The following is a 24561-nucleotide window of genomic DNA, read 5'->3' on the forward strand; positions in this document are numbered from 1 at the left end:
TGATCTTTATGATTTCTTTCTTTCTGCTAACTTTGGGGGTTTTTTGTTCTTCTTTCTCTAATTGCATTAGGTGTAAGGTTAGGTTGTTTATTTGAGATGTTTCTTCTTTCTTGAGGTAGGATTGTATTGCTATCAACTTCCCTCTTAGAACTACTTTTGCTGCATCCCATAGGTTTGAGGTCGTCCTGTTTTCATTGTCATTTGTTTCTAGGTATTTTTTGATTTCCTCTTTGATATCTTCAGTGATCTCTTGGTTATTTAGTAGTGTATTGTTTAGCCTCCATGTGTTTGTATGTTTCACAGGTTTTTTCCTGTAATGGATATCTAGTCTCATAGCGTTGTCGATGGAAAAGATACTTGCTAAGATTTCAATTTTCTTAAATTTACCAAGGCTTCATTTGTGACCCAAGATATGATCTATCCTGGAGAATGTTCCATGAGCACTTGAGAAGAAAGTGTATTCTGTTGCTTTTGGATGGAATATCCTATAAATATCAATTAAGTCCATCTTGTTTAATGTATCATTTAAAGCTTGTGTTTCCTTTTATATTTTTATTTTGGATGATCTGTCCATTGGTGAAAGTGGGGTGTTAAAGTCCCCTACTATGATTGTGTTACTGTCGATTTCCCCTTTTATGGCTGTTAGCATTTGCCTTATGTATTGAGGTGCTCCTATCTTGGATGCATAAATATTTACAATTGTTATACCTTCTTCTTGGATTGATCCCTTGATCATTATGTAGTGTCCTTCTTTGTCTCTTGTCATAGTCTTTATTTTAAAGTCTATTTTGTCTGATATGAGAATTGCTACTCCAGCTTTCTTTTGATTTCCATTTGCATGGAATATCTTTTTCCATCCCCTCACTTTCAGTCTGCATGTGTCCCTAGGTCTGAAGTGGGTCTCTTGTAGACAGCATATATACAGGTCTTGTGTTTGTATCCGTTCAGCCAGTCTATGTCTTCTGTTGGAGCATTTAATCCATTTACCTTTAAGGTAGTTATCGATATTTTCTTAATTGTTTTGGGTTTGTTATTGTAGGTGTTTTCCTTTCTCTTGTGTTTCCCACTTAGAGAAGTTCCTTTAGCATTTGTTGTAAAGCTGGTTTGCTGGTGCTGAATTCTCTTAACTTTTGCTTTTCTGTAAAGGTTTTAATTTCCTGTTGATTCTGAATGAAATCCTTGCTGGGTAGAGTAATCTTGGTTGTCGGTTTTTCCCTTTCATCACTTTAAATATGTCCTGCCACTCCCTTTGGGCTTGTAGAGTTTCTGCTGAAAGATCAGATGTTAACCATATGGGGATTCCCTTGTATGTTATTTGTTGCTTTTCCCTTGCTGCTTTTAATATTTTTTCTTTGTATTTAATTTTTGATACTTTGATTAATATCTGTCTTGATGTGTTTTGCCTTGGATTTATCCTGTATGGCACTCCCTGTGCTTGTGGACTTGACTGACTATTTCCTTTCCCATATTAGGGAAGTTTTCAAGTATAATCTCTTCAAATATTTTCTCAGTGCCTTTTTCTCTCTCTTCTTCTTTTGGGACCCCTATAATTCGAATGTTGGTGCATTTAATGTTGTCCCAGAGGTCTCTGAGACTGTCCTCAATTCTTTTCATTCTTTTTTCTTTATCCTGCTCTGCAGTAGTTATTTCCACTATTTTATCTTCCAGGTCACTTATCCGTTCTTCTGCCTCAGTCTTTCTGCTATTGATTCCTTCTAGAGAATTTTAAATTTCATTTATTGTGTTGTTCATCATTGTTTGTTTGCTCTTTAGTTCTTCTAGGTCCTTCTTAAATGTTTCTTGTATATTCTATTTCCAAGATTTTGGACCATCTTTACTATCATATTCTGAATTCTTTTTCAGATTGACTGCCTATTTCCTCTTCGTTTGTTTGGTATGGTGGGTTTTTATCTTGCTCCTTCGTCTGCTGTGTATTTCTCTGTCTTCTCATTTCACTTAACTTACTGTGTTTGGGGTCTCCTTTTCACAGGCTAGAGGTTCATAGTTCCCGTTGTTTTTGGTGTCTGCCCCCAGTGGGTGAGGTTGGTTCAGTGGGTTGTGTAGGCTTCCTGGTGGAGGGGACTGGTGCCTGTGTTCTGGTGGATGAGGCTAGATCTTGTCTTTCTGGTGGGCAGTACCACATCCGGTGGTGTGTTTTGAGGTCTCTGTGAACTTATTGTGATTTTTGGCAGCCTCTCTGCTAATGGGTGGGGTTGTGTTCCTGTCTTGCTAGTTGTTTGGCATAGGGTGTCCAGCACTGTAGCTTGCTGGTCGTTGAGTGGAGCTGGGTATTCACGTTGAGCTGGAGATCTCTGAGAGAGCTCTCACCATTTGATATTACATGGCTCTGGGAGGTCTCTGTGGTCTAATGTCCTGAATTCAGCTCTCCCACCTCAGAGGCTTAGGCCTGACACCTGGCCGGAGCACCTAGACCCTGTCAGCCACATGGCTCAGAAGAAAAGGAAGGAAGAAAAAGAAAGAAAGAAAAATAAAATAAAGTTATTAAAATAAAAAATAAAATATATATTATTAAAAATAAAAAAGCAGTAAAAAAAAAGAAAGAAAGAAGAGAGCAGCCAAACCAAAAAACAAACCCACCAATGATAACAAGTGCTAAAAACTATACTAAAAAAAACCCCCAAAAACCAACAGAAAGAACCCTAGGACAAATGGTAAAAACAAAGCTATACAGACAAAATCACACATAGAAGCATACACATACACACTCACAAAGGGAGAAAAAGGAAAAAATATATATATATATATATATAAAAGGGAGAGAGCAACCCAATCAATAAACAAATCTACCAATGATAATAAGCTCTAAATACTAACGTAAGATAAACATAAAACCAGATACAAATTAGATGCAGAAAACAAACCCCACGTCTATAGTTGCTCCCAAAGTCCATCACCTCAATTTTGGGATGATTCATTCTCTATTCAGGTATTCCACAGATGCAGGGTACATTAATTTGATTGTAGAGATTTAATCCACTGCTCCTGGGGCTGCATGGAGAGATTTCCCTTTCTCTTCTTTGTTCACACAGCTCCTGGGGTTCAGCTTTGGATTTGGCCCTGCCTCTGCATGTAGGTTGCCTGAGGGCATCTGTTCTTCGCTCAGACAGGACAGCGTTAAAGGAACAGCTGATTTGGGGACTCTGGCTCACTCAGGCCAGGGGGAGGGAGGGGTACAGAATGCGGGGCGAGCCTGCGGTGGCGGAGGCTGGCATGATGTTGCAACAGCCTGAGGCGCGCCGTGTGTTCTCCTGGGGTAGTTGTCCCTGGATCACGGGACCCTGGCAGCGGCGGGCTATACAGGCTTCCAGGAGGGCAAGTGTGGATAGTGACCTGTGCTTGCACACAGTCTTCTTGGTGGCTGCAGTAGCAGCCTTAGTATTTCATGCCCGTCTCTGGGTTCTGTGCTGGTAGCCATGGCTCGTGCCCATCTCTGGAGCTTGTTTAGGTGGTACTCTGAATCCCCTCTCCTCGTGCACCCCGAAACAATGGTCTTTTGCCTATTAGGCAGTTCCAGACTTTTTCCCAGACTCCCTCCTGGCTAGCTGTGGTGCACTAGCCCCCTTCAGGCTGTGTTCATGCAGCCGACCCCTGTCCTCTCCCTGGGTTCTGACTTCCGAAGCCCGAGCCTCAGCCTCCAGCCCCCACCTGCCCCCGCACGTGAGCCGACAAGCCTCTAAGGCTGGTGAGTGCTGGTCGGCAGTGATCCTCTGTGCGGGAATCTCTCCGCTTTGCCCTCAGCACCCCTGTTGCTCTGCTCTCCTCCATAGCTCTGAAGATTCCCCCCCGCCCACCCCCCATCTCCACCAGTGAAGGGGCTTCCTAGTGTGTGGAAACTATTCCTCCTTCACAGCTCCCTCCCAGAGGTGCAGGTCCCATCCCTATTCTTTTGTCTCTGTTTTTTCTTTTTTCTTTTGCCCTACCCAGGTATGTGGGGAGTTTCTTGCCTTTGGGGAAGTCTGAGGTCTTCTGCCAGCGTTCAGTAGGTGTTCTGTAGGAGCTGTTCCTCATGTAGATGTATTTTTGATGTACTTGTGGGGAGGAAGGTGATCTCCACGTCTTAATCCTCTGCCGTCTTGAAGCTATCCGCATGTGTCTTTTGGAACTGTGGTTTTCTCTGGGTATATGCCCAGTAGAGGGATTGCTGGGTCCATCCTTCTTAAATATGTTCTTTCTGATACTAACAGTCCTCTGAAATGAATAACAGAGTACTGCTTTATAAATACTAATTACTGGCAGAAGGAAAATATGCTGGATTGTATTATTTAATTACAAGAGGCAATGTGTCCCCCTCTCTGCCTTATTAAATGATGACTTTACTCTTACTCCCAGATAAGAATTATTACTATAAGCATGATACGTTAAGCCCAAAATATAATGAGCTGTGTCTGGTTGATTTGGAATACATCATTTGCCATAACATATGCTATTCTTACTATCATTTTCTTCTCCCCATTTTTCAGAACAAATACAGTCAATTCATATTAGGCATTAGCCTTTCTTATTTTTGCCCTTTATCTCTTCTGAGTAATTTTGGCCTCTGGTAAACTAGTTTCAATAAACTTTCTGAGATCAGCTTCATGAACCAGGAGGCCTAGACTGGGTCAATATGATTCCAGTTATCTGAATCAAAAGTGGAAAAAGTCAGTCAGATGCTTATCCTGCATACTGCCAAACATCTGGTTGTATTTGGAAACATTCATTAACAAAACATGTGAACGATTGACAACATTTTTCACTTCTTATGTATCTGTCTGTTGGAGTATAAAGACAACCTTGATAAGTTACTACATAAGAGAAAAAAAAAAGTGTAGTAAGGTTATTATAGTTTCTAGAAACTATAGCGTGATTTTATCAGCATGAAAATGCTAAATTTATTTTTTATTGTAACATGTTGAATTTTCCTTTCTAAAGAATCTAATATGACTGCCTTGTTGAATGTCAGAATGATCTATTTTGGGGGGTAGCTAAAAACTATTTTGAGTAGAAACCTAGAGATATAAAATTAAATTAAGCCGACAAGGCAACACTCCATGGCCCTATATATTAATGTTGGCAGAAGGTAAATCTGCACCACTGATGGAAGCTGGCTCATTATATGTGCTCTTTCTTGAGTCTTTTGCTGTATTAGATGAATGAATAGTTAATAAAATAAAAATTAATTTATTTAGAATTGAAAAGTATTTGGAACTCTGACTATGATATTACAGTCAAGTTGTAAAGTGAAAAAATACATACTTTCTTAAAGATGAGTAAGGCCAGACACTATAAAACTCTTGGAGGAAAACATAGGCAGAACACTCTTTGACATAAATCTTAGCAAGATCTTTTTTGACCCACCTCCTAGAGTAATAAGAATAAAAACAAAGATAAACAAATGGGACATAGTTAAACTTAAAAGCTTTTGCACAACAAAGGAAACCATAAACAAGACGAAAAGACAGCCCACAGAATGAGAGAAAATATTTCTGAATGAAGCAACTGACAAAGGATTAATCTCCAAAATATACAAACAGCTCATGAAGCTCAGTATCAATAAAAACAAACAACCCAATCCAAAAATGGGCAGGAGACCTAAATAGACATTTCTCCAAAGAAGACATACAGATGGCCGACGAACACATGAAAAGATGCTCAACATCACTAATTATTAGAGAAATGCAAATCAAAACTACAATGAGGTACCACCTGACACCTGTCAGAATGTCCATCATGAAAAAATCTACAAACAGTAAATGCTGGAGAGGGTGTGGAGAAAAGGGAACTTTCATGCATTGTTGGTGGGAATGTAAATTGATACAGCCACTATGGAGAAAAGCATGGAGATTCCTTAAAAAACTAAATATAGAATTACCATATGACCCAGCAATCCCACTGCTGGGCATATACCCTGAGAAAACCGTAATTCAAAAAGACACATGCACCCCATTGTTCATTGCAGCACTATTTACAATAGCCAGGACATGGAAGCAACCTAAATGTCCATCAACAGAGGAATGGATAAAGAAGATGTGGTACATATATACAACAGAATATTACTCAGCCATAAAAAGGAGCGAAATTGGGTCATTTGTACAGACGTGGATGGACCTAGAGTCTGTCATACAGAGTGAAGTAAGTCAGAAAGAGAAAAACAAATATTGTATATTAACACACATATGTGGAATCTGAAAAAATTGGTACAGACGATCTTATTTACAAAGCAGAACTAGAGACACAGACATAGAGAACAAACATATAGACACCAAGGGCGAAAGGGGGGGTGGGATGAATTGGGAGATTGGGATTGACATATATACACTATTGATACTATGTATAAAATGACTAGTGAGAACCTACTTTGTAGCACAGGGAACTCTACTCAGTGCTCTGTGGTGACCTAAATGAGAAGGAAATCCAAAAAAGAGGGGATATATGTATACATATAGCTGATTCACTTTGCTGTACAGTATAAACTAATACAATATTGCAACTATACTCCAATAAAAATAAAGAAGGAACACTTTAGACTCTTGAGAGGTTTTTAGTGATGTGTATGTGTGTTACAACTTTTGAAAATCTAGTATTAGCTTGAAAGGGTGAGTGAGTGGGAAGTTTGAACTTGGTATGAAAAGTAATATGAAAACATAGAAAGAACATTAAATTAGCAGGTGGGAGACCTACAGTCTGATTAAAGATATCCTTTGACTTGATGTAAAGTTCTTAGAAAAGTCATTTTCCATCTCTGGGATACAGATTCCTCAATAATAAATGAGGGTGTTTGATTATATGATCTCCAGAATCTGTTATTATACTAAAATTTGAGGATATATTCAAAAATTATGGTTAAGTAGTTCTAATGTTATACTATAAGTAATAATGAAATACAATCTATTTATGAAAATCAGATTTTATAAGCTGGATTTTTAAGAAAACATCTCTTTGTGAAGAATGACATTTTCCCATGAATTAATAACTCAAAAAATGTATGATTCAGAATTCTACCAAAGTATTGCATTGTATCTTTAAGATCCAAGAGAGATCTATTTCTATTCCTTACAACCAGGATCGTGTACATCGTGTCAAGTTCTCTTCAAGGTATGTGTCTCTGATTTCTATATTCAGATTACTCTGATTTACTGTCATATGGGAAATTAAAGCTTATCTATTTGATACTAAGTTCTGTGTGAATTCAAAACTAAAATATTAATGACAACATAGTCATCAGTGATATCACCGGCCCATATTTAAAACCTTAAAACTGCAACAATCCATTAACTAGATCTTTCACCTTTGGACATACTGCAATCTCAGTGTTATTTAGTTTGATGATTAGCTGGTAACATTCACAATTTAATAACAGAAACAACAGTGAATTCTTGGACACCGTTCAATTAGTAATTTACAATAAAAAGATGTGAAGATTCATGTGTATCATGTACACTTCAATTACACGATATTTGTGATGTACTACATGATAAAACACACACACAATCGCTAACCTCAGAAGCTAATGCCACAGAATGGGCAAACCTAAAATAACCTATAGGGAAAATCAAATCTAAAACTCAATATTATAGCAATATTTTATACCAGTCACTGTAATTTTTAACTCTGTAATATTGATAATCTTCAGTAATTTTCAAAAATCATGTTTCATATTTTAGATGTATGCAATGTGTTATATTTGAATGCTAAATTTTAATTTAGATGTTCCTTGAAAATCATACCCCTTCCAACTCCAACTCATAGTGGAGAGAACTTAACCTATATTCATTCACTCAGTCATTCAGTAAATACTTATTGAGTACTTACTGTATTCAAGATTCTGAACAGTATGGTCAGATGGCATAGAGCTGATAGTATTTAGTATGTATATTCTTATCTTATTATTCTTTAAAACCCCCATGTATTTGTGTCCTTAGATTTAACTGGTGTGCAGAAATCTTGAAAAATTTTAAAGCAAGATTGGGAACTTTCTCTTACCACGCGTTCAGTGAATGAGTTGTCATGATCCTTCTGACAACAAAGGGGGAGAAATCAGTTTAGTTTTGTGTACCTGTTTTGGTATCATGGGGTATGATATAAAATCAATATAACTGATAAACATGGGGTATATAAAAATCAATATTGCTATTAAACTGGAATTGGTTGTTCTTATTACAAAAAAGGGTTTTGAATTTATGAATTGCAAATATATTTACTTTAAATATGGTTATAGGGGCTTCCCTGGTGGCGCAGTGGTTAAGAATCTGCCTGCCAATGCAGGGCACACGGGTTCGAGCCCTGGTCTGGGAAGATCCCACATGCCGCGGAGCAACTGGGCCCGTGAGCCACAGTTACTGAGCCTGCGCGTCTGGAGCCTGTGCTCCGCAACAAGAGAGGCCGCGATAGTGAGAGGCCCGCGCATCGCGATGAAGAGTGGTCCCCACTTGCCGCAACTAGAGAAAGCCCTCACGCAGAAACGAAGACCCAACACAGCCATAAATAAATAAATAAATAAATAAATAAATAAATTTATAAAAAAAAAAAAAAAAAAAAATATGGTTATATTTATGAAATCAATTTAACTGAAACTTAAGCCTTTCCTGAAATTTGGGGTCATAGAAAAGACTCTTGTCTGTTCTAGGCCTAAATCAATAACCAAAGTCCTTCCTACATAGAAATTCCAAAGCAGCTATAAAATTTAACAGCACTGGTCCAAAGAAACTTTCTAAATATTCCCTGATTTTGAATAGTGAAAACTAAAGTGTCCTATCTATTTATCCATATATCTAAGTTAGGAACAGGACATTAAAAAACACAAATTCCAAACATTTGAAATCAGGATTATAATAGTGGAATATTTAACATAAAAATAACTTAGTTTTTATCATGTTAAAATACTCACATATACTATAAATTTATGTTTCTTGCTGTTTTACCCAGGTAGTAATAATGTCTGAATATTAGCTTAAAGAAAGTTCATAGGAATTTTTAGAAATAAATATGATATGTGAAGGAAACATACTTGTATAGAGACAATTTTTTATATTTTGGAAATTGTTTCTCTCTTCTAGATAAAATAGCAGGTTTGGGGAAATTGGAAAATATTACTTAAGCTCTACTTCTTTTTAGTTTGATATATACCCATATGCTTAAAACTTTTTTTGTTGGTCTTGATGTGGAGTTGTACATTCCCTTTATGAATGTTAGGATGTGGCACATGCTTTTCTGTCTTTTCATTAGTGTTCCTCAGCGGTCTCTTTTGGAACAAGCTCAGAAGCCCATTGACATCAGACAAAGAAGTTCGCAAAATCCTCAAAATTGCCCAGCAGCATCAGGTGATTCAAAGCACAAAGTTTAAACAGTCAAAACGGAGTTAATGTTTAATAGTTTATTTTGCAAAAGTTAAGAAAGAATTTCAAGAAGGAATGAATCAATAGTGTCAGGGAGGCCAAGTAGGATTAAGACCAGGAGGCCACTGGATTTGGCAACTAGGTGATCAGTGATGACCTTTGAGAAATGGAAAGTAATTTTTCTGAAGTTTCTTCTTTCAGTTGGGTAGTAGTTAAAAATGTGTCTAGGGAGGCGGGAGAGGGGGTTCAGCTTTAGTTTCTATACCATGTGTGAAAAATCTGGGAAAGGAATTTGAGAGAGGCTTCTACAACAGGCTAAAATTTATAGGCAATCTTTAGAATATTGAAATATTAAATGGAGTAGTTGCGGGCATGTGTTTTATTTATCAGTTTGTTATTTCACCTCCCCAAAGTAAGATATATACAGTAGCTCTTAAATGTTAAAAATTAATGTAGTTACTCAAAATGAAAAATTAATCAATAAAATCATAGAAAATAACTTTACAAACTGTGATATGAATTTCAAATAAGTATTTTATTTTATGATGTACTTTTGAGAGAGTTTAAATGAATTATAGATTTGTGAAATATCAGATAAACAAAGTGAAAAGTTATGCCTTGGGTCATAAAATCTGGCACTATCTACTTTTAAGCAATTCAAGTAAGTTAAGTAAGGGGAAAATGCCTGACTGAGTCCCCAAGTCGTCTGTAAAATATAGCATATAGATTTTATTAAAATGTCAATAATTAAATGGATATATAGGTACACTGTATGAAAATCAGATAGTCGAAGACCTGAATTTTAAAATCCCATTCTTCTTCTTAGGAGACTCAGATAATGGCCTAATTATTTTAAATGGTAGTGTCCCCTTGTGCAGAAATATTATCTTGTGAGAAATAAGATAAGCCTGTGTGAAGAGAAACTTTAGGACTTTTTTCCCCAGAATCTTTCTGGTTTGACTAGGGTTAATTTTGCTAATACTGAAGAAACAACTAAAACTTTAAGGTTTATTCATGTTGTATATTTTGAAATAAGGAAACTCTGGACTAAGCCCCAAAGCATTTAGGAACAGTGGTGGGAGGGAGAAAGGGAGAGTATCTGTGTAGATAATAGCTAAAGTTCTTTTTAGCTCTAAAATTCTATTATTTTATTGTGTGTGCTACATAGATGATTTGAAGTTCCCATGAGACTGCATACTTCATGATGCAGGAAATCAGAACACCTTACTACAAATTTGCCTCAAAATCTCAGACATTCACCCAAACTTCTTACTTAGCCTAATGATACACCAAAAGACCTGAGAGAAAATAGTTTCCTACGGAAAGATATTAAATTGCAAAAGTACAACAGTGTCAGAAGATGTGAACACAAATTGTAAGATGTGTTCAGTACAAAGGCTGCAAATAAAAGAGGGATAGTACTATTTATCTTCAAATTCCAAGCACACAAAAACAATTAAAAGGGACTTGAGAGTCCCCTTAGTGAAGCTTTTTCTAAGTACACTCACCCAGATCTACTGATCTTTGAGCCTAAATATTCTCACTCTATTTTAACCACAGATGTTATTTACTATACCACAAGTCTTAATATCAAAAATCCAGACTTCTAATCCAGGCAAATTTGCATTTCAAATGGAAGTATTTACACTATAGAAATGAGCTGTGCATTGTGATACAACTAGCAAATGTGGCTATTAAAATTAAAACTAAAATGAAAATGAAGTTAGATTTTAAATTCAACCTCTCAGGCACACTGGCCATATTTCAAATGCTCAATAGCCATGTGTGGATAGTGGCTACTGTATTGGACAATGCAGATACAGAACATTTCTATTACTGCAGAAAGTTCTATTGCAGAGAGCTTCTATAGAAAGGTTCCTGGTTTTATAAAAAGGGCTAAGATTTGCCACTTTTCAGTTGTTCACTTCTCAACTGTATTGAAATACTTGAAGATATATCATTGAGTAGAAATTGGGGGATTAAGATTCAAGAGTCAACTCTCCTCTTGAAAGTTTTGTCTAATCTATCACCTTCTAATATACTGTTGGGCTCTTTTTCTACTGATTAGTATGGGAGGCCAGAAATACCACCCAGCCCTTCCTATTCTTGATACATTCTCTTTTTTTCATGGGACTATCTGTATACCAGTCTTATTGTGTACCTTGTTACACAGATAGAGAAAAATACCTAGCAAATGTACACTTAATACTGAAAACAGAAAAACCATGCAGGTCTAACAGAACAAACCGTGAGCCTGTCACTACCTGTGAAAACAGAACATAGGATCTTAGCCCCATAAGAATTTATCAAGTGATATCTCCAGAATGGAAAGAGGCTACAAGAAAAATACCAAGGGATTGAACTGGTACACTATAAAAATGAAGTCAATGGCTGTGATCACAACTGTTACTAATGTCTTTTTGGCATTCCACAGAATCTTCTTCTGAGGAAGAGAGCCCTGTGACCAGGAGGAGGTCCCAGTCATCACCACCTTATTCTACTATTGATCAGAGGTTGCTGGTTGACATCCATGTAGGTTTCCATCTTAACTCTTAACGCATTTATATCTGTTCTTTTTAATTTTCAATTTCTTTTAACTTACATATTTTCATCTTCATTCGAGGGAAAGGCTAAAGTGTTCAGTTTTTAAATTAATCTTTCAAATATATATTTCTATTGGTATGTCAGTATGCAGAATATGAAATCTAGAAATTAAATTTAATCGATGTAAAAACATTTAATGTAAAATATTTTGTGATATAAAATATAAAAACATTTAATCGATCATAAAATATTTTACTTTCACATTCTTGTGTCAGATCATATTCAGGAGAGGAGTGATAAAAAGCTATTTGTAGAAACTAATCTCAGATTAAGGAGTAAGGTTTAGATGCTCAGTTTTTGTCTAATATCATTTCGTGGATGATAAGGCAATGCATAAAGATAAAACATTTAGCGAAAAAAAAAATGCTTTCTAATTTCATAAATAAAAAAGCCTTCTAATTATTTTTGCAGTGTGCTTTCAGATCATTCTGTTTTACTTTTGTAATTACCTCTACCCTACTACACATACACCCCTTTCAGATTGCTCAGAGGTTGCTTATAGGGCACATACCATACTTAAAGGTGAATTTATATTAATTTACTTCTTAGAAGTGTTTACATTACTTTAATACAGCCTATGTTGTATAAAACTAGAGCTGGGAAATTAACATATCAATTTTAAGAGCTAATCCCAATATCAAAGCATAAAACAAAAGGAAAAAAGTGACTGTCTTCTCTAGAATGTTAAATTATCTGTTCTCTTCTCCAGCACCAAAACCAAATGTCTAGTTCTCAGCAGATAAGTAGGACTAATAAAAAAAACAAAGTGAGTAAATTTTGCCCTGTGTGATCCAGAAAGGCCATTAATGATCATAGCCTGAGGTTTGGGTTTTGGCAGCTCATCCTCACAAAAATGTTGGCTCTATATAGTGAGTGAACATCTTCATTTCAATTGAAAATACATTTTAAAATATTATCAGCCTGGAAGCTTTCCAATCTAGAAGAAAATGAAAGGCTACTAGAGACTACATTAACCTTTCTTGTGCACACAGGTTCCAGATGGATTTAAAGTAGGAAAAATATCACCCCCCGGTTACTTGACAAATGAATGGGTAGGCTATAATGCACTCTCTGAAATCTTCCGGAATGATTGGTTAACTCCTGCACCTGTCATTCAGCCACCTGAAGAGGATGGTGATTATGTTGAACTCTATGATGCTGGTGCTGATACTGATGGTGATGATGATGATTCTAATGATGCTTATGAAGATACTTATGACCATGACAATGGCTGTGATGAGTTGGATAACCAGGTTGATCAGGCTAATGATGCTGGTGAAGACCAAGACGATGACGACAATGATGAGGTTGTTGATGACAAAGGCAATAATCGTGATGATGCTCCTAGTTGGCCAAGGTTGGTTTTTCTGGATTACTTGCATTATCCATATTTTATAATTTCAAAACTATTTGCATCTTTGGTTTACTTTCAAAATTTATTACCAAGAGGGCAAATGAATTGCACTTGCATGTTGGTAAATGGTTGATTTTCAACAATAGATTTTAAATTATTTTAATGCAAAACACTTAATTTTGCATTTCTTGTAATACTATATTTTATTAGCATTCAACTATTTATTAGGTTCTTTATAACTGGAATTGTCTGGGTGTTTCTGTTAAAATTAATGCTACTGAATCATTCTACCCTGTAAGACACAATGAGTGTGAGAAATGGGCTGACAAATTAAGTAGTGTGCCTCTTAATAATTGTAAGTTGAAGCCCTGATGTTTGTGAACAAAATCTCTAAATTTGCTGAGAAAAATGAAGTGCAAATATGATACTCACTTGATAGTTTTAAGCTCCAACTTACTAACATAGCATAATCCTTGGGATTCTGAAAACTGCTGTAACTAAATTCAGTGCTCGTTCAATTTTATCTTCTTATAGAGTAGCTGCTCAAAGTGGTAATATTTAGTGAAGTAGTGTTTTTGGCATACCACCAGTATGCTATATATATATAGTTACTTGTTCCTGCTCTATAAGCAGCCAGTGTGTTCTTATTTACATGTGCTTATGGTTTGTATTTAAACTGCTCTCAAAGGTGATTCATTAATATAGTATATTTTTAGAAAAATAATTAACAGTGGGAGAATTGTTTGCTTTATAATATTGAAATCCATATTTTATTTTGTTAATTTTCAAATGTTACTGGGGATATACATGACAGAACAGACTACAATTCATTCAACATTTTTTCTTTTTTGCCAACTAAAAAACTACCAGGAATTCTGTTCTCAAATCCATTTGCTTTTAGAATTATCATAGGTACATGTGTATGTTGTCCCTTATGCAAAAGATCATTGAGACATTTTGCTAAGCTTGGTGTTCTTAACAAATAATTAAGTGACTATCTTAACTTAATGAGATCTATATTACTGAACTTCCTGGTGATAATAGTAGAACAATCAATGGAAATCTGTTGCAAAGCAGACAATACACATGTTAGAAAATAAAGGCACGTGTTTAAATTAACATAAATTACATATATTATAAGAATTATTTAAATATGTTGTGGTTGAACCAAAAATATGGGCTTGATCATTCATGTGGCTGTGAAGTTGCTAATGCATGAAGTAGTCTATGGTTTAAGAAAATAAAACATATTATTGCTACTAACCTAACACATGTTCCTAATAAAGGATGCAAGTTCTCTTCCATCTGCCATCCAAATGCAGCCAGGGAATTGACAGTGGCTATGGTGTTAATTCAATATTTAAGATTGACAGGACATAGGGACATTTTTCATATCTATATCATACCAGTAGTGTTCACATAGAACAAAAACATGCCTGGAGATAGTACATATGTGTAAGGCATCCTAATTTTGTTTCATTTGTTGACTTTCAAATATGTTTTTGTTGGGTGGTTTTCTATCATTAATCGGATCTTGTTATCAGGCCAAGCTGTGGCAGAGGTGGAAGCTACAAGCAAGCTGGTAAAGATGGAAGTGATAGAGGGGAAGGAACTTTCGGCAGCAATGGAAGCCAGAGAGCTAGTAGAAGCCACGGAGAAAGTACAGCCATTGGGGGCAGTGCAGCCATTGGAGACCATGAAGGACACAGAGCCAATACAGACAGTGGAAGAAGACGCAAAGAGGGTAATGGAAATGAGGGAGTCAGTGGAACCAATGAAGAGAGTGAAGCCCTTGAACTCAATGGAGAAGAAAATTGCTCAGAGATAGATGATCCAGTATTGGAGAGACCAGTATCCCAGGAATTTGAACATAAACCAGAGGTAATGCACCATTTGAAAAGGAGAATGAATTCTTCTCCTTGTGAATGCGTTTCTTCATGTGATATGTCATATTTCCAGCCATTACAAATATATTTTAAACTTCTATCCCAAAGCCTTAAAGATTTTTAATTATAGCTCTAGATAGATCTTTATTTCTTCTAATTTGGATGGTTCCTATTTTCTTCCAGGGACAAAAATATCTTATTTGTTTACCTTTATTACTCAGATCACATGCTTGGGATAGTGTCTCTTAACACATACATTTTTCTGGGAGGTTTTATTGTGATAAAATACACATAACATAAAATTTTATGTTTTAACCATTTTTTAAGTGTACAATTCAGTGGAATTAAGTACATTCACAATGTTTTACAACCATTACTACTATTCATTTCTGGAAATTTTTTATCATCTCAAACAAACAATTAACTCCCCATTGTCCCTCCCCCAAGTCCCTAATAACCTCTATTCTACTTTCTGTGTAGGTACCTTATATAGGCAGAATCATACAATATTTGTCCTTTTGTGTCTGTCTATTTCACTTAGCATAATATTTTCAAGATTCATCCATTTTGTAGCATGTATCAGAATTTCCTTCCTTTTTAAGGCTGAATAATATTCTGTAGTACGAATATATCACATTTTGTTTATCCATTCATATGTTGATAGACACTTGGGTCATTTTCACCTTTGGCTGTTGTGAACACTGGTGTACAAGTGTCAGTTGTTGGAGTCCCTCTTTTTAATTCTTTGAGCTATATACCTAGGAGTGGAATTGCTATCTTCTATTTTAACTTTTTGAGGAAGTGTTAACACATACAATTTAAAACAGAAGTAGTGTACTGTGTTTAGACAATTATTTTGTCATTCACAAAATATTTACAGACTTTATAGATATGTTTTAAAATACTCAAGTAGCTTCACATATGCTAGATAAATAGGAATTATCACAGAGATTTCCTGGAACACGTGGTTTTTGAACTAATTCTTGACAAATGAGGAGTACTGGATATCTAAAAACAGAGATGAGATTCCAGACAAAGGAAAAATCATGCCAATTTACTTTCCCAGCCTATTGTCCTATCATAACTAGCTTAGAAGATGCCACGCTTTTTCATGAATTAGTGACCTTGTTCAAGCACTTCCCTTTGTCTATAAGCCTTCCCCTTACCTCTTCTCTGCTTGTGAACTAGTCATCCTTCATGGTTCAACTCATATATCATCTTTGACTTCCCAAGGCAGAATTACACACCTCTTCATCTGCACTTGCAAGCATTTTGCCCATCGTTTTATTTTAGTACTTATGACTTTGTAATTTATTTATTTGTTTACTTGCTCTTCTGTCACGATAGATTGTAAACTCTTAAAAGGCAGGAACTATTTTTAATCCATCCTAGATTACTTTTTGTTACCTACTCACACAATCCCAGGGTCCAACTTAGGGCTTCGTCTATGGCAGGCATACAGTAATTATGGAAGAAATCAATGAAGGAAGGAAACAAAGAAGACAAGGAAGGAGGAAACTCCCTAGATGGTTTCCAATGGGAAAGCAACATCAGTGAGAAAGTATCTATGTCTGTCTCTCTATCTATCTATCTACCTATCTATCTATCTATCTATCTTTCCATCCATCCATCTATCCATCCATCCATCCTACCTACCTACTACCTACCTACCTAACTGCCTACCTACTTATCTTAATTAAAGACATTAAAACAGGATGTCCCAGCACAGTTTTCATAGCACCCCTGGGTATCTCCAGTTATCTTAAGAAATGTTTTTGACATTTACAGAGTGAATGGATCTTCTTTTTATTTTAATTTTAAAAGGACATGTTGCCATACAACACTTTTGTGGCAGGAAAGGTCATAAAAACAAGTCTTTGACAGGGCAGCACAACTGTCTCAATCACTGTTTAGAAACAAAGAAATGCTTATCAGCAAACAGGCTTACCAAAAACTGTTGGTATGTTTTTCCACAGGATATGGCATCCCACATAAATTCTGTCACATTTTGTGACTTTTATCCTTGAATTTCTTCTCTGTAAGTTAATGGAATCTGGCTAAATTTTCACTGAAGCATGTTCACACTCTTGAATTTGTGTTAGTTGATTTTCCATCATTAGCTTTGTCATTTGACAAAATGGAAATGAATCTACCATAGCATAGCTGAATGTAAGCTTTGGAATCAAACAGACTTTGGCTTCAAACTCTGATCCTCTTAATTATCTCTATGACCTTGAATAAATTATATAACTTCGCTAAGCTTTAGTTTCCTTGTAAGTAAAATGGAGATAATCTTACTTACTTTTTGGGTTGTTGCAAGGATTCACAACAATATGTAAATAAGATGCCTAGCAGGATATCTAATGCATAGTAAAAACTCCACAAATTTTAGGTCCGTAAATTATACAGCTAAGGAGTTCATGCTCCTTGAATTCCTACTTTGGCATCAGTTGTCTCAATATAGGTTAGTTATTTCTTTTCTGATAACATTGTTGAGTTCTACTGGTAAATGTGGATTTTATAAGGATAAAGAATTATAAGATGTTACAAATTTTGTATTCTCTTTTTCAAATAACCCCTAGGCATAGCATATTTCTCTCACTGTTAATTTCCTAATAAAGTCAAAATAAAGTTTTAATCATCTTTTAGGAGTCAGGTGGTAGAAGTGAAGCCTCAAATGCCGTTGCCTCAGGCGCTGCACCTGCAGCACCTGGTGATGAGAATGACACTATGGACATATCAGAAGTATCAACAGAATCAGGTTTTTCTGCCAGCCACTCATCTCCTTCCAATGGTTCTGAAGGGGCCGCAAATGCTGACTTTGCCAGTGCCATCTGTAAGTGTACTTAATATAATCTCCAAATGCTGCAGTCTGTTCACATATTAAATACAGTGTCTGGCCACTGGTTCATTATCAGAAAAGAATCAAATCATTCTGATACTCAGTTGACATAAATTCAGATGGATGTGTATATATTTTTAAATCTACTCTTCACTTAGTCTTTATGGCACCTAAATTTGAACTACAATTGAGAAATTGGGTCCCTCATCTGGATTGTACTTGCAATCTAATCACAGTAACTTGAAGTATATTCATATTCAGAAATGTATTCTGACCATCTTGATTTGTGTTACCTGATGGTTTAGTGTTTATAGAAATTATAGCTCCAATAAAAAAATAAAATACAATAAAGGAAAAGGAATTTTTCTAAGCTATGTCTCATTTGTGGAAACACTCAAGCACATATGGTGTAAGTTCTCTCAATATCTTCTCTTCACAGTATATGCTGGATTAGTGGAAGTACCTGAGAAATCATCTAAGCAACCCTCTGAAGTCAATGTTAACCCACTCTATGTCTCTCCTGAATGTAAAAAACCACTAATCCACATGTATGAAAAGGAATTCACTTCTGAGATCTGCTGTGGTTCTTTGTGGGGTGAGTTTGGTTTCTTAAAACTGAGTTGTTATATTTTAAAGAATATATTTTTATCCATATAGCAAACTTGTGAAAAATCATAGATGTAAACATGTGTTTGCTATTGAAAAACCATTTCCAAGTATATACATATATACACATACATATACACACACACACAGTTGTTAACTTGCTTATTTATTTATTTGCTGATTTATTTTTACTCAATGCAGCTTGCTGTTTGAATTACTCCCTATCCTTTTTATTCTGTTTTTCTTTACGGCCCGAATTAACTTGGCTAAAATATAAAATCGGACTAGGTTATGATTATTTGAAAATTCAAGCTTAGTATTTTTAATTTGGGCAGAATGCAACATATAATACCTAATGAGATATTATAAGAAATTTCTTCAGGTTCTTGTTTTTAAAATATCTTGTGGATTTGTAGAGAAAGTTCCTTGTGTAATATCTTAACTTTGATAGACTTTTTCAACCCTTTGTTCCAGAAGAATTATAACCACATTGGTAATGCTGAGACAATATTTTACCTCAAGCGGGTCTGAATCATAAATTAAACAGAATAAATGAATGCAAGGAAGGGAAAAATCCAAAATAAATGCCAACCTCCTACCTTCAGTTTCATAGACTTTGCTTAATGTATGATTGAACAGGAGACAGAATTTTAAATTAAAAATAGAGCAGTGTAGCAAACATTATAGTTATGTGGATTAAACAACTTGGGAAAAAATAAGCCATCCTCAAAGTTCTACTAATATAATGCATCAGATAACAAGAAAGCAAAGTTTACTTCATTATCATTTCAGTCAGGAAACTACCCAGAGATGAACTTAATGTCTAGTAACTCATTTTTATCATTTGTCATTTTATATTTTGAAAAATAAAAGATTATAATATGTGTCAATGTGGTAGACCGAGATCCCCAAAATGGCTGCTGCCAGTGTCTCAGTCCTCAGGGGGGTCCCAGCTGCCTCATGCCTCTCCAGGGGGATCCTCTAAGAACAACAAGTGGTTCTGACCCAGGCATCTTTCACACTACTGCATCTGCCCTGCGTCATGCCACTTGGAGCATGTGAGATTTTGTGCATGCTCTGTAAGAATGAAATTTCCTTTTCCTATAGCCCTCCAGCTCTCCTGAACATAAGCCCCACTTGATTTTCAAAGGCAGGTGTTCTAGGAACTCATCTTCCCAGTGCCAGACCCCCAGGCTGGGGAACCCAATGTGGGTTTCAGACCCCTTGCTCCTTGAGGAGAACCTCTGTGGTTATGATATCCCTTTTGTTTATGACTCATCGACCCTGGGGTGTGGGTCTTTACTAAACCACATCTCTGCCACTCCTTTCCATATTGTTATGGCTCCTTCTTTATGTCTTTAGTTGTGGAAAATCTTTTCTGCTAGTCTTCAGGTCATTCTGATAGACAGTTGCTCTGTAAATAGTTGTAATTTTTGTATGCCCATAGAAAGAGGTGTGTTCAGGGTCTTTCTACTCCACCATCTTGATCCTGACCCCCATTTGAAGTATATTCTAACTTTACTTCAATCTATTTTAGTCTTTTCATTCAGTCTATAAACAGTGCTTCTATTAGAATGAATAGAGCCAGCACACAAATAACAGAGTGTAGGAGTGTAAATACATGAAAGTAGAAACTAATTTTATAGGCATTTAGCAATATAAGTTTTTTTAATATATGTGTGAACACAGAATCACTCAATTTAAAAACAATTTACATGCAATTATTCTAAAAGCATTAAAACCATGTTACAGTTAGCAATGAGAAATCAACTGAATTGAAGACTTGATATATACTAGGCGTCTTTTATATTTAATGGTAACTTTCAAAAAGGTTGATTGATTTTTATAAAGTTTGGGACACTACTAAAAGGTGCTGAGATATACATAAAGTTCTATTTGTGTGATGGCAAACAAGACACCAGCCAGTAGAATATTGCCAGAGGGTATTATCTTCAATATTTTAATGAAAATAAATTTGTTCTGTTGGCAGAGAGTTCATTTTTACACAGAATGAAGTTAACATTAGCCTAAGATGATAAACGTCACCTTTACATAGATCAGCACACTGGAGTAGCAAAAATACTAGTATAAATTCAATTATAAAAATGTAATCTGAGCTAATATAGCACTTTTCTTTTTATATACGAACAGGAGTGAATTTGCTGTTGGGAACTCGATCAAATCTGTATCTGATGGACAGAAGCGGAAAGGCAGACATTACTAAACTTATAAAGCGAAGACCATTCCGTCAAATTCAAGTTGTAGAGCCACTCAATTTGCTGATTACCATCTCCGGTTTGTTTAAGAACTAAAATTAACTGAGTAATTATGCAGATAAATTAGGTTGCAAACTGGGCTAAAGACTTTCTCAAGTGAAAGTATTCATAGGAAAGCACTTTAAATATAAACTTTAATTGGGACACCAGGCTTTCCTACTTGTATTTTCTTACCTATTTACAATTTAAACTTCTGACTCTCCTTTGGTGTCTGGATATTTGATTGTAATGTACCTGTCCTAGGTCAGTGACAAGAAAAACCATGCCATTTGCATCCTTTCACGTCTTTTCTGAGGAGCCACCTACATCTTCACAACTCACAGCTTCACCCACCCATGCACACACGACCACACTAACCTCCACTATATACCTTTCTTGTGTTAGAAGCAACAAAGAACAAAAAGGACAATAATTGGATAAAAATGAGACTCTGTTGTCTGCCACAGCCGTATAATAAGGGCCTACAGATAGGACTAGTAACAAGAATGGATCCCCTAAGATCTCTCCATTCTTCCCACATAGTAGTTGAACTTCTTAGTTTTGGTCAGTCAGATCCTGAACCTTGACATATGAGAGAACAAGTATATGGATGTTAATAATTATTGTGATTACTAAACAGTACTTGGTATCAGGAAAGCACTAACATTAATGCTGACTTTAGGCAAAAAAATGACTGTTGAAAGATTAGGAAAGATTTTTTAAATGGTTTGACTGTAGAATAAAATTATGCTAATCACAGTAATTTTATGTGTTTATATACTTCCTGTCTGTACCTAATAACGATATTGCACATTAATTAATGATTATGTATAGTCCTAAATATGATTAACTTTGCTTTAAGTTTTGGTTAGAGAAATCCTCTACAGATATACTAAAGTGTCATGATTTTTTGGTCATTCATTTATAGTTGCTTGAGGCACACAGAAGCAACATTTAGTTTTTGAAAACATCTGGGTGGCTTACAGACTGCACATCTGGATAACAGATTTCTTTACTTTTTATCCAGCTTTCTCTAACCCAAATGTTCTCTTTTTAATTCTTAAGTTTCTCTTAAATGTGGATTATTTTTGCATCAAATAGTACTGAGAACATCAGTATAGAAAGATATCTAATAGTTTGGAGTTCAATTTTATTTTACCATTTGAGAATAGAATGGCAATAGATATAGATGCTTGAATTCTAACACTGCTCAAAAATGTTGTGTAAAAATATATTTAAGATTAATTACATAAATGAGAATCTTATTGTTGGGCCCAGAAATCTTACAGTCATAAACCCTAAAAATGAATGTAAAGTCACTATATATGAAAAGAAATGTGTAATTTTAATGGCTTGTTTTTCTGAAGGAATTGTAGGAATTTGATGGGACTTACGGTTAGAAAATTAACATTAAAGATAGATTGGGCTGAGAAAAAATAATGAAACTGTTCAGTTACTTCATAAGTATACTGGAATGAAAGAGTACAAGTACCCATCTCACTGGCCCAGAATGCCTAACAAGCAATACATAAGACACCCTTCTCATATATACACACTACCAGAGATAGCTTCTGGGTCTCTGAATCCCAGAAAGGTCATGACTTAGATAAGAAGCTAAGGTACAAATGAATGGATGGTGATTCTGTTGCCTGCACAGTGGCAGTCTTAACCTGTCCCAAAGAAGTATTTTACATTTACTTCTACATAGGTAGCTGGTAGACACTTCAGCTATCTCTTGGAAGTGAGAGACTAAGAGAGACTTTGCTATCATATTTCCAAACTCTAAAGGGAAGACTCTGATGCAGCATAGATTTTTAAAAGTGCTTTTTTACTTTAATGAAAACATTTGATTAAAAAGACAAAAATAGTTTTACCTTTTATGTTCTTCTAATATATAAAAAAAATAGACTGAATTGGAACATTGTATCTTTTCTTATCTATCAGGCCATAAGAACAGACTTCGGGTATATCATTTGACCTGGCTGAGAAACAAGATTTTGAATGATGATCCAGAAAGTAAAAGAAGACAAGAGGAAATGCTCAAGACAGAGGAAGCCTGCAAAGCTATTGATAAGTTGACAGGCTGTGAACACTTCAGTGTCTGTAAGTCGCATTTCATGTTTACTATAGCTATATAAATTTTGCTTCCCTTCGTTTGGTGAAGAACATTATTGTGAAAGGCAAAGTAGAGAAAGAAAAGAATTTGCAACTTCAAATACAAAAATGAGTGAATTTCACTGAGAAACCTTTCAGGTCTTTTATGTCACAATCATGGCTGTTATTGAGGAAAAATAGATTGACTGCAATAACTATTGGAGTTAAGTTTGGTTCACTTTCTCACCTTTCTTCCCTTCCCAGTCACTCTAATTAGTTCATATTAACTGATATTTCTTCCTGCTTCTATCTAACTTCAATTATATAAATGGTGTTGATGTATCTTCAATAACCTACAAGGAGATTTATATGACATTATCTTTCCTTGGAACAGCAATAAAATAGGATCACATAATAATTCCTTTTTTTCAAAATCAGAAAAATCCCTCTTAATACTGACCAGGAAACTTTACCATGAGTCAAAAAGAAAATTCATCAGTTGTCTGCTGGCTCTCATTCCCACTGTCGATACTCATGAGTATAATTACTAAATATTTCCTGTCTGATTACTGTGTTTTCATATCCCCTGTCTCTTCACAACCATCCACTGTGAAATGGAGTAATAAATCCAAGGTCTTAGAGTCCTGCTCTAATCTGTCAACAACTTGGAAGTAATGTTATCCAATTCTTTCTGTTTCTGAAGCAAATCCCCTCTACTCTCAGCCTTTGTTTTCTTCTTTCCTCTTTACTAATTGCCTGTGAGGCAGAACTAGTGGCATAGGTAAGAGATAGCTGGAATCACATAATATGAGTTGAGGCAGGATATTTCTGTACTGACTGACTGTTTCTGTTCTGCATGCAAAGAGCCTTTCCGAGGATAGGTTTCCATATGTGTGTACATATGTACACAAACACCAATAAAGGTAGGAATGAGCACCTAGACAACTTAGGCATCAAATAAATATACTACTTTCTTCTAGTTTTATGTATCACTAATTTCCTCCAAATCATATTACATAAATGTGGTAGCCAGAGGTGAAAGATATTCCCAGATGTTAACCCAAAAGTTTATATAGCAGAACTGCCTCTTACTAACTTATCGAGTTTTTAGTTCAATAAGAGAGAGTTTACAAAGATAGTCATCTTGCAAATCTGTGCTTTTGGTAAACAGATGGACTAGTTTAGTCTAGTTTTCCTGGCTGACCGCATTCCAACCCATCCCAGCTCTCATAACAACCAATAACATTTGTCCTACTGACAGGTGGAACAGTAGCACCTTTACATAGGAGGACAACAACATAACCATACTTGCATGGTATTTTCATAGCCTTCCAAGGTCAACAAAATAATGGACCGACATCAGTTACCGTCGTATATTAAAATTATTGGAACTATTTGCTTAACAAAGAATTCCTTTGCTTCTTGGGGATTTATTAATCATGCTTCTTTGACCTACTTCTGAACAGTTTAAAGAAAAAGAAAGCAAAGCTAGACTCAGGGAGACAGAGACACAGAATGAGAAAGAGAGAAGGAGAGAGGAGGGGAGGGGAGAGGAGAGAGAGAATTCGTATATATTAGTCTCAGA

The 24561-nt window shown here is 35.7% G+C and overlaps 1 protein-coding gene across 2 annotated transcripts in view; it reads left to right on the plus strand.

Annotated features, from left to right (window-relative positions):
* NRK (Nik related kinase) overlaps nucleotides 1-24561 on the plus strand; it is a 143441-nt gene that overhangs the window by 103969 nt on the left and 14911 nt on the right. The window contains exons 15-23 of one of the 2 annotated variants that reach the window (XM_057537526.1): nucleotides 7028-7095; nucleotides 9226-9320; nucleotides 11770-11867; nucleotides 12932-13296; nucleotides 14838-15174; nucleotides 17829-18015; nucleotides 18461-18616; nucleotides 20779-20922; nucleotides 22827-22985. In XM_057537526.1, the coding sequence (XP_057393509.1) occupies nucleotides 7028-7095; nucleotides 9226-9320; nucleotides 11770-11867; nucleotides 12932-13296; nucleotides 14838-15174; nucleotides 17829-18015; nucleotides 18461-18616; nucleotides 20779-20922; nucleotides 22827-22985 (1609 nt within the window). The remainder of the gene's footprint in view (nucleotides 1-7027; nucleotides 7096-9225; nucleotides 9321-11769; nucleotides 11868-12931; nucleotides 13297-14837; nucleotides 15175-17828; nucleotides 18016-18460; nucleotides 18617-20778; nucleotides 20923-22826; nucleotides 22986-24561) is intronic. The other variant, XM_057537527.1, reaches the window with a different exon arrangement.

The sequence above is a fragment of the Balaenoptera acutorostrata genome, chromosome X, assembly GCF_949987535.1.
Source record: "Balaenoptera acutorostrata chromosome X, mBalAcu1.1, whole genome shotgun sequence".
Lineage (NCBI taxonomy): Eukaryota > Metazoa > Chordata > Mammalia > Artiodactyla > Balaenopteridae > Balaenoptera > Balaenoptera acutorostrata.